This window comes from Fringilla coelebs (assembly GCF_963513975.1).
Source record: "Fringilla coelebs genome assembly, chromosome: 3".
NCBI classification, from domain to species: domain Eukaryota; kingdom Metazoa; phylum Chordata; class Aves; order Passeriformes; family Fringillidae; genus Fringilla; species Fringilla coelebs.
In genome coordinates, this window is record NC_140030.1 from 43,611,123 (window position 1) to 43,622,620 (window position 11,498).

Here is an 11,498-nt window from a genome sequence, read left to right on the forward strand (position 1 = left end):
TAAATAAGCAATAGAATCAGGGAACCAAGCACAGCCCAGCTGTGCAAGAAAGCCAAGTACTTTTGCTAAACTGAAGGATCCAAAGCAACTGGGATTAAATGTTACAACCCCACACATTCTCAAACATCTAACCTATTCTAATAGCCTAAGCTTCCTCAAGCTTGCCAGAGAAGAACAGCATCTCATTTCCTTTCAGGAAAGGGAATGAAGTCTTGTGATTTCAACGAGGATTAACTGGGCAAGCTTTGGTCCATTTCCCTACTCTTCTTATCATCCCATTCATTTTTATTGTTTTCACTTGATTTTGGATTTTTTTTTTCCTTAACATTTCATTTCTTTAGTTTTTACTCTCTCTTTGTTTACCTTTCTTCCCTCATTTGAGGATTTAATTGAAGTAACTTTGGCAAGTTTTGGTCCTTTTCACTGCCCCTCATTTCATCTCAGTCCATTTGGTTGTAGTCAGTTCATTTCCAAATTTTCTGGTTTCTTTCAATTGCATTTTTTTTGGTTGTATCTCCTTTCCAGAGCATTTGTTAGATTTTGCTGTATGATTTCAAGATTTCATTCCCTTTCCTGAAAGCAACAGCCAAGCAGCTTTCCCTAAACTGTTCTGCTGGAAGTGCCTGCTCTTTCCACTACCTAAAACTGGTATTCTCCTCATGTGGCAGCCACAGACTGTCTCAGAATTTAAACCAACATTTATAGAACATGTGTACAAAAGGAACAAAAAAGGAAATGAAGCTAATAAGTTCATGTATAAAGCTTAGTCCAGAGGAAAATTACTGTGGCAAGATGTCCCACAGACTTCTCTCTCACTCCTCAAGAGAGGTTATGTATGCTTTAGATTAAAATAAATAAAATCTGGAAAAAACAGCAATAAATAATTGTATATAAATTTTTGACATGAGATTCTAACTATCATAGTTTTGTCAGTTAACCTCATAAGCTCAATTTACTTCCTGGTGCATTTTTTTATGTCTATCCATACACTTTGACAATGACTCCGCAAATACTGGTTCCATGACAATTTAAAATAGAAAGATTAATAAAATCCTGGTAGAAAAAAGAATAATCTGCCCACAGAGACACACAAATTTGTCACATTCAGATTCTGGTTAAAATATTAAAATTTAATTGATACCTTTTGAACATACAATTATATCAAGGAAAGAGCAAAGGCATTCAAACAATGGATATAGATCTTAAACAATATTTACAAATTCTAAACTGCAAGTTGACTGTAAAGTCACAAATACTTTAAATATTTAGTAGAATATAGTGTAAATTCTAATATAAACTAGATAAACTCAATCTGTTGGTTTTTTCCAGTCATAACAGTCTAATCTTTACACATTATGTACATTAGAATACCAAAAAGTTATAAAATTTTCTTTCTGTTACTATGCAAAGAAATGGAAAATACATCAGCTCTGTCTTACTGTACAATATTCCAATTGAAATTTCTGTAGTGGTCTGCAAAAATAAATGGCACTTTCACATGCAACAAGGCATAAAGTACAACTCCTTCCATTTGCAGTATTCCATCTGAGTGCAAAGTAAACTGCAATGCAAATGTCATTTAACCACATGGATGGAAATCAAATGTAAACTGTGGAAAGAGATTCTGACAAACTTTCTCAGATTGAAGTAATAATGAAAAGCATGTAAACTGATTTCCATACAGATCTGTAATTTAAAAAAATGAAAATACAGCGTACTGAGAAGTTTGTTATGATGGTATCAGAGCTACCTTGACAACACAATAATGGAGGGAAAGCTGATGGTGCTGTTCTGAAATCCAGCCCTGCCAATGGGCTGCAGCATTTAAGATGCTTTTCTATTGACAGTTTCCAAAATTACTTCTGCCACTCAAAATTGCACATTAACAGTCAAATGGGTTTTCTAGACTTCATTATGCCATTGTGTAACCGTAGCTTCCACAGTGCAATGCCACAAGAAGCCTGTCTTTCAGAATTTCTTTACTTGGGTATTCAGGTAACTTCAGCATGTTGATACTGGAAAGAAAAAAAAAACAGACACCACAGTTCAGCAAAAAACTCAACAGTAAAGATTTCTGATTAAAAACCCTGAAGAAATTACATGTATGGAAGAAAACCAGCCTGTGCAGACTTTTAGTACCACTAATCATTTGAATATATGGTAGGAAATTAAGTTGTTTTTCACTTCAGAAAATTATGATACACTAATTTAACTTTAATATTGCTTTATTAATTTCACTACCTTTAATTAGACAAACTCAAGTTGCAAACAATGAGCAAACATAATGTAACATCATTTGGGATAAAACACACCACTTTCATGTGGGAGAGTGAATACTGCAGAAACTGTTTAAATTTTTTGGGACTTTCTAATATTCTAAAGAACTGTATTTTTGACTGTGACTGACATGAAAAAGCCCTGGTTTTAAGATATTTTATTGTGAATAGTTAACATACCATGTGCTTGATGTTGGTAAAAGATTTGCAGTATATGGCACAGCAGCAATAGTAAAATTTTGCAATCCGCTGCCACCCATTATATGGGCAAAGCCACCATGAGGCACCCTGGAACTGAGAAAATGTACAGAAATTAGAGCAGTGCAATAATGTTATAGGACAAAAAAATGTAATCTTTCCACTGAAAATATCTGACAGTTACTAACACTTTTACAAAAGTTCCTTTTTTCTTACCAATATAAAAATTCTCATTGTTTAAAAGTTTTTAATTACAAGACCAAGTAACATATTGGTCCACTGACAATAGGCACCATATTGTTTGGCTGACATTTAAGATAATTCTGCCTGTAAGAAGGACTCATTTCTATAACCAGTTTTTGTTGCAGAATGTTTATAGAATCAGAATATTCTGAGTTGGGAAGGACCCACAAGGATTGAAATCTGACTCCTAACTCTGCAGGGACCACACCATGTGCCTGAGACTGCTGTCTAAATCCTCCTTGAACTCTGTCAGGCTGGCGCTGTGACCACTTCCCTGGGGAGCCTGGTCCAGTGCCCACCCACCTTCTGGGGGAAAAGACTTTTCCTAATATCCAACCTAAACCTCCCTGACACAGCTTCACATCATTCCTTTGGGTCCTATCTCTGGTCACCAGAGATCAGTGCCTGCTCCTCCACTTCCCCTCCTGAGGAAGCTGTAGACTGCAATGAGCTCCCCACGCCCCGTCTGTCTCCTCCAGACTGAACAGACCAAGCGTCCTCAGCCGCTCCTTTTACAGCTTCCTCTCAAGGCCCTTCACCATCTTCATGGCCTCTCTGGATGCCTTCTAATAGATTTATATCCTTCTTATATTGTGGCATTATCTCAGTTAAGACAAACATGTCTATTTATGTTTAAAGTTTAAGCTACATCACAAAACAGTTTATTCTCTGATTACTATCTGTGGGACAAATGACCAAAGTGTCCTTGACATGTCTGTTCATTTACTACTTCAGGCCAAATATTTCAAGTAACTAATAAAACCATTACATCAGTCACACTATAGCCCAGTGACAAACTATGGCAAAACTAGAACACACTAAAAAATCACTTGCATCTTCAGGAATGCAATCTCACTTAATCATATCACTCTTTTTTTTTTCCCTTTACCAACGTATTATTCAAAGATTACTCCAGGTGTAAATGGGCAATAGCCCATTGTTCAGACTCCCTCTCTGTCATTCAAAACTAACCAATAGAATAAAATTCAAATATACAGATATTTTCATAACATCAAGCTGACATACACTACAAGATAACATCTTGCTAGCACAGCCCTTGCATCCATAAAAACCTCAAAAAAAAAAAAGCCAGAAGCAAGTGTTACAGAAGAAGTAATGTAAAACTACCTGGCAAAAATGCACAAGCATAATGGTTGCTGCTGCTGAATGTGAAGGAGATGGGACACAACTCACAGTAATACCTTTTAAACATACCTTTTAGAACTAGCTCTAGTATCCAACACATAAATCTGTATTACCCAGCTTAACAACAGCAATATTGAGCATATAGTTCAAACACTGCTAGACAAAGTAACCACTATGGAGAGAAGTGCTGATTATTTGCAGCATATAATTTCTGATACAAATGGAATTGTGCTTACAGCAACAATTCAGAACAGCAGTAAAGATGGTACATCAGTACTCTTATACCATGGTTTTGGCTCACATACCAATACAGTCCTGCCTCCCCTGCAATGACTTTTTTTTCTCCCCTCTGATAAACATCACACATTCAAATCAGCAATAAACAGAGAACTAACTGCTGAAATTTCTTTCAGTCCACTATTATCTAAAAATCTTTCCAATGTAACTTTTATAATACTTTCCATATAACAGGTCACAATCATAAAGCATGATCAAGGCTTTGAATGTTTAAAAGAAAGAGATTACTGCCAACTTGTGCCTCCAAGAATGAATTGTCTCCCCAAGCAAAACACTGCCAATATAGTGAAGAAAACCTTCTAAATAGATGCAAGAAGTATCACAATAACTGTGTGCAAGAGCAACAATATAATTTTATAACTTTGGAAATTTCTACGTTTACATCTGAATCATGACGTTTCTGTTTTTCTACTGACAAGTTTTGCATAAATTTGCTTGGAATGAAAACACTGTAGAAGAGATTTTAAGCTTGTTTCCTTTTATTATTATATGACAGCAGACACCTATATCTTTCATATTTAACAACTATGCTGAATTTTCCTTAAAAGAGCATAAGCATATTGCTCATTGCTCCACAAAAACTACAGTTCCCAAAGAAGTTCTACACAATCTTTGCAGCTGTAGACTTCAAATGAAGTAGAATTTATCATTTAGAATCTATCAAGCTGTCAACACTTCCTTCCAACTGTTCACTAAAAACTCCATCAGAAGTTGCCAGCAGAAAATTAACAATAAATTAGCCAAATACTATTATAAATATCAAACAGATCAAGAGGAGGAAAAATAAGAAAAGCCTGTAGAATTGGGAATATCTCAAGCAGCTGTTAGATGAGAAAGAATAAATGGCATCATAAGTGAATTTTCAGATCCCCAACATGAGCCACAAAAACATTTAGAATTTTTCATGAGTGTGCTAAGACCACCAAATATGTCAAACTTTGTTCATGACAATTACTTTACTATTAAAAGAGTCTCAAAATTGGTATTGACAACAAATGCAATGTTATCTCCACTGAAACTACAAAAGCAAGACTTCATAAGAGAAAAAGAGAAAGAGATGTAAAAATGGGGGAAGAACACAAAAGGAAACGTTTAAGAAATATTTAGAGATGTCAGAAAAACACTAAAGACAATCATAAATCTATTTTATTTAATTCACTTAATTAATTTTATAGTTTTTGATTGGAAAGAAAAAACAGTTACACTTCACACACGCACAAAAAAATCAAGTAAGTGAATGTACAGAAGAGAATAAGAGAAATGGAGGGAAAAAAAAAACTTTTGAATGTAGCCTGCCAACCAGTACCCATAGAAGCAAATTCTTCACTAAGGCCAGAAAAACATCATAGTTTGAAATCAGGCATACTTTTAATGTAAAATTTTACTAAAGGTATCAGCTGACTACTGTACTAGGCTCACAGAAAAGTCAGCATCTAAATCTTCCATTTAAAAGAAAGTAGGACTGTCTGGGGACTTATGTGCAAAAATGCCAGATGCCTATCACTATTAGAGGTAACTTTCAAAAGTTAAATTTTTATGGAAAAATACATCTATTGCATTTCAAACACTGAATAAAAAACAAAGGGTTCCTCCTAGGTGATACAGGGGAAAAAAAACAGATTGTTTTTAAATTCTGAACCAGAGTTCTTAAAGCCACACCAAAAATTTCTTTCCTACTAACAAGCAAATGGGTAAGAACAAGACAGTAGCTGATTTGTGACCTAAACGAATGATGCTGACGCACATATTAATCAGACAGTGTAACTGTTTACAGTTACAGAAAGCGCCTCTTAGAATTCAGTAGATTATCCCAAATGCAGTGAAAATACTGAATGCCACTTCAGTATCATTTGGAATGTTTTAAGAAGCATTTGAAACATGACCTTACATTTTAAAGATCCTTATTTGCTGTCTAGATTTAGAAATGGCCCAGTCCACTAAAAATGAAAGACCAGCAGTTGGCATGCCCCACATGCGCAGTTACAACTTCAGGAATCATTTCTTCAGAGGACAAAAAGATCAATGTGCATACAACTAGCTTCTCAAATCATCCATGATCCCTAAAACCAAGGAAATTCATAATCAATCAAGGGAAACTAATAGAATTTGGAGACCAGGCCATTTGATGATACATCCGTGGCTGTGAAATTCCTTAATATAAAAAGTAGTTTTGATGATCTTAATTTGTATTTTATCTTTGCTTAACCACAAAATTCACACACAAAAGTTCAGCTACTCTACTAATCCAAGAATATTAAGGGAACATCAAACCAAGATGTTGTGATCTCTGCCTGCTACCAGAAAAAGACTGGACTGCACAACTCAGGCGTCACATTTATGTCTATGGACCCACTTTGTGAAATGTCTGTACCCACAAGCTCGGCAACTCACCCTGCTCACAGGGGCATTTATTGCTAAAACATTCCCCCACTGCACCCAAACTATAAGGGAAATAAAAGTGGCTTTCCCTAGAGAACAAACAGAATTTAGGACAGAAAACCTTTATAAAGCACACAGTCTTCGATAAGGCTACATCTTTACTTATCTTGACACACTGCACTAATGTTGAATTCAACTCAGCTTGAGGAGAAGGATATTCTGTATATATTGACTGAATGTACTTATCTCATATATTACAGCCTCAGCTGTTTGCTGGAAAAGGCAAGAGTCACATAAACATGCAACAGGAAAAAGAATATAAAGCTCATTTAAATTCACTATGGCCTTGTCAAGAACAGCCTGGACAGCAACAAAGGCCTCTTGCAAAGTGGTCAAGTATAATAAATAAGTAATCAATCATTTTGCAGGTAACAGAGACAGCAAAAGTATTAACACATGCTTTGTCTTCTTCCATCAATGTATAGAACAACCAGTATGCAAAACAGTTTCTAGATGATCTTTTATGGTCTCTCAAGTCTCTGCCTCATTTCAGAGTATCTGGACAATGTATCTGTTCTTACAGAAGAGTCTCTCACCTGCCAGTAACAAACTGTAATAGTAACACTCTCTCTTCCTGAGTTAGTTCTTCCACCACGTCCCAGAACCACTAAATGACAAAAAAGTTAGTTTGCATTTTCCATTAAATACTTGTAGTAGTACTTGAAAATATATTGATAAAACGATAAATGGAATACATGTAAGTTTGCTATTTAAATTATGGAAATTTTTGTACCAAATTCATAAATAATTAAGTTACTTAATGTAGAAATACAGTATTAAAAAACCTCCACAAATTTCAGCCAAAATAAGTTTCCACAAACACACACAGATAATGACAACAAGACCATATTTTTTGGATTAAACAGTCTACATTGTCTTAAATAAATAAATAAAAATAAATAATTAAATAAATAAATAATTAAATAATTTTACCTGAATATTGTTTAAAATAAATATATAAATAAATAAGTAAATAAGTAGATAAATAAATAAATAAATGTACCTGAATAACTTGGTCTCCTCTCTCATAGCCACTGGTGTATTCTGTATTTTTTAACCAGTCATTCACATCAATTTCTGGCATACCAGACAACAAAAGCTCCTTCAGGAGAAGCACACAGATTGTGATTAGTCCTCCTGACTAACCACCTATTTCAAGAGTTTATGCTATTTTAAGAAGTAGAAAGCTTGCAGTGCTTTTTTATTTTATTACAACCTTATGGAACCCACAACTAAATTTTAATACATGAAGATTCTTGAATTCAGAAAACTTCACGTGATCTGTTTAATTTAAGTATGCACTAGCAAGGGAGAAAAATTATTGTCAAAGAACCTAAAAGAAAAAACCTCTGAGTCTTGCCATGGCTTCAGACATAATTTGAGATGTGCTGGTTACGGAAGATCAAACCACCAAGTATTTACCGGAATGTGACTCTGCGACTCAGAAAAAGTAAAGACAATAGACAGCATCTTACTCTTACAGGATTTCTGTCCTCCTCAAGGAAAATATGCAAAGACTTAAAGGCCACAACAAGCTGATTCCATACTGAAATTACAATTTAGGGCATTTATTACTGCCATGTGAAGTTTCAGGAAGATGGTAATCCTGAGTAACTAGAAAAAGCAGGAATACACATAATGAGATCCTCACTGATAGATGCCCAGGAAACAAAGCCAATGTGAAATCTAAAAAAATCTTTATTTTCTGGGTACTGAGCTTTACATCATTTCCACTGCTGATGAAATACGTTGAACAAAGCATTTAAAAATACATAGACATTTCAGCTTACCAGTTCATATTCATCAAAAAGTTGGATCAAAGATGGTGGAATGAACATATGGAAGCCTTGTAAAAAGGCATTTATCTGAGGCTGAATGGCTCTTGTCATTCTGAGCTCTGTCACAAGCTGGACATACTCAGCCTGCAACACAGAAAACAATATTAAGATAGACCCCAGCAAAATCACATAGGGCTCAAACTCACACACACAAATGCAGTCCACAATGCATTACAAATCTCTTCCACTGTAAGGTGTAAGAGTCCCTTTGCATTTTTCATGTGGAAGCAACCCAAAATAAGCCCCTTCTGCTCTTCCACCTTCCTTCCTAAGACAATTACAAAACATAAGTGTTTTAATTGTTACACAAACCAGTCAAAAAACAGATACTCAGACTAGGATAAAGGAAGCAAACAAAACTTGTCATGCCCACACCTAATCACTTCCATTAAGCTCAATTAAGGCCATAAACATACCAATGTTTGTAAGCAAAAATACTCCATTTAAGCAAACTGACATTACCTAGGAAAAAGGTAACTTCTGAAGCTAACTTCAGAAGCTAACTTCTGAAGGAATACTCGTGAAACAAAAAGCTTCCTTGCTTTCCCCTCCCTGCCTCTGGAAGCCTAAAATAATACATAATAAAGCCTGCAGAGTTTATTAGTCTTAATAAGAATTACATTTTTTTAAAGAAAGTCTTGAAAAATCTCCTTAGTTTTTAAAAAAGAAAAACACCATTAAACAACTTCCATCATAGCCAGGGAATAGACTATAACATGCTTTAGAGATCTGGGGACTCCTTTCCCTTTAAAAGATGCCAGCCAGAAAAGGAATCCACCAGAACTTTGCTTTTAAGAACACAAAAGCCTAGGAGGCGTTAATGGAAGAAGGCTTTTAGAAGGAGACAAGTGCCTTTCAGAAGGGAAAACTGCCTACATTAATATTCTATAAACATGTCTCATCTACCCCAACCAAATTACAAAAGTTTAATAAAGTTTCTTTACTCAAGAAAATAGTTTTCTACTTTAAAACAAAATTTATTCCTAGATTATTTAGGTACTCTGTTCAAAGAAATGCTTTGACTTTGTAATCATGACTTTTAATAAGAAAATCATGAAGTGTATCTCCCAATTAAACCATCTCAACTATCAGCTCCCTTCAAGAGAACAATCTTACGAAAATACTACTTTGATTTTTAATTTTAAAATATTTCAACCTCAACTTTTATGTTCTGAACCTGCACAAAAGCAACCCAGCATTTTTTCTTTCCTCCCTTTCTGAAAAAGAGAAGTAACTATGTAACATTTCAAAACAGAAGGATACTTTTTAAATACACCTCCTTACATTCACAGATGTACAGAGGGGTTGTTTGCAGTTGAAAGATACTTTTAAATGCATTATCACCATTTTATTAGATTGAGAGAACAATTAATTTGTGAAGTGCTCCGAAGAAGAAGAACATGACCTAATAATATCTTCAACTGCAGTACTGGTCTCAAAAATCTAGTTTCAGTCTAGTAATCTTCCCAGGTTGCTTCTACTATCAGTGGAGCTAAAGACAGCTCCCTTCTCTAAGGACTGAAGGGCAGCCAAAGGAGATTAACTGCACTAGACAAAAGTCAGTCTGTGAATACAGAAGAAATCAGAAATTTTTGCAATACCGGGATTCAAAACAATGTTAACACGGGTTGTTTCCAATGATCAGAAATGCTTGTTTTACATCTCTTAAACTGTTCTTATGTAAATTAGGCTACCCAGAAAAACAGGGCTGCGGAAAGAAAAATTCACAACCTTATTTTGAAAAATCCATTTAAAAAAAAATTACTTATTTTATGCATGACAAAAATACTACATTGAACACTTTAATTATGAGAGAAAGCAGTTGCTGTAGTTTAGGTGTAACAAGAAATGTTTAAAATAGCCTGGAACAGCCAACCATCCTGGCTATCAGCACTGGCACATGATAAAAGACCTAGCACAGAATTTACATAATACGTGTCAGTAAACAACCTGGTCAATTTGTTTTGCTTTCTCTGCACTTCATTTACATTTTTTTCCCCTCTGAAGCCTTAGGAGCACATTACAAAACAGAAATACATACATAATTTCAGATCTACATATGCATTCCTACATAGTACATAAAGTTATGATCTAGGCTTCTTTAAGGAAGGGAGATTTGATTGAACACACATTAGATGGGCATCACAAATATAATGACAAAGTCTAGTTTGGGTGAGGGGTTGTTCTGTATTTTACTTTGAGGTAAATAATACAGAGATCATGCTTCCTTGATTTCACAATCCCATATACTGTGAGAAAGGATCAATGGTTATGATCATTTTCAGATTCAGAGAGCAGCTCCATTTTAAAGCTGCCTGGAAAAAAAAAAAATACCTGCTATTTTACTGCCAAACAGAATGGCCAGCTCACAGACAGGTTCTGGGAGGACTGAGAAAGCCACGGGATTCTGGGGATCTGAACCTTTCTTTAATATAACATTAAGTCAAACCTTGACTATACCTGGTTTTGTTTTTTTCCTAAAAAGTAGAAAGCTGCGAAACGATATACAGCAAAGAGCAAAGAGAAACTCAGGACAAAGCCAGACTTTTCCCTTTGAAGTCTCTCCATTACCATGACAAAAGGCATTTGAACCAAGCTATAACTGTATTTCAGCTGGGCTCCATGGACACAGCAATTGCAAGACATGAATATTTGCATCATCTAATTGTCCCACAACCATTCTCCTATTACACAGTTGATATAAAAAAAGAAAATTACCCCATTCAAAGAAAATAACACTTTACAAATATCTCTTACTAGTCGTGCATTTATGCTGTTTCAGTTTTCAATAAGAGAAAGGGACTGCTGGGTTGTTTCTGTGGAGGGAGGGACAAGGGTGTGGTTTATTCTGGTTTTGGCACAGGGAATTTTTTTGTGTATGCTTGTTGTTTAGGTTTTTTAAGGGATAAAGATTCATGCATAATTGAATTTTAACAGGTTATCCACTAGTGTGCATTTTTAGCAAATTATTTTAGAAGTTGAATTTTCTTCTCCCAGAGGTATAATAAATACAATGAGTTTTAAACACTGATCTATTATTCCTTGGGTAAAGGAGGAAAAA

General features: G+C 35.0%; 1 protein-coding gene across 3 annotated transcripts in view; it reads right to left on the minus strand.

The window, feature by feature from the left end:
• Positions 1-1,178: 1,178 nt before the first annotated feature.
• Positions 1,179-11,498, minus strand: part of HACE1 (HECT domain and ankyrin repeat containing E3 ubiquitin protein ligase 1) — a 49,054-nt gene continuing 38,734 nt past the window's right edge. For all 3 annotated transcript variants that reach the window (XM_084202694.1, XM_084202695.1, XM_084202693.1), the window contains exons 20-24: positions 8,390-8,521; positions 7,603-7,701; positions 7,136-7,206; positions 2,457-2,570; positions 1,179-2,015 (exon numbers count right to left, since the gene is read on the minus strand). In XM_084202694.1, the coding sequence (XP_084058820.1) occupies positions 1,913-2,015; positions 2,457-2,570; positions 7,136-7,206; positions 7,603-7,701; positions 8,390-8,521 (519 nt within the window). In that variant the 3' untranslated portion in view covers positions 1,179-1,912. The remainder of the gene's footprint in view (positions 2,016-2,456; positions 2,571-7,135; positions 7,207-7,602; positions 7,702-8,389; positions 8,522-11,498) is intronic.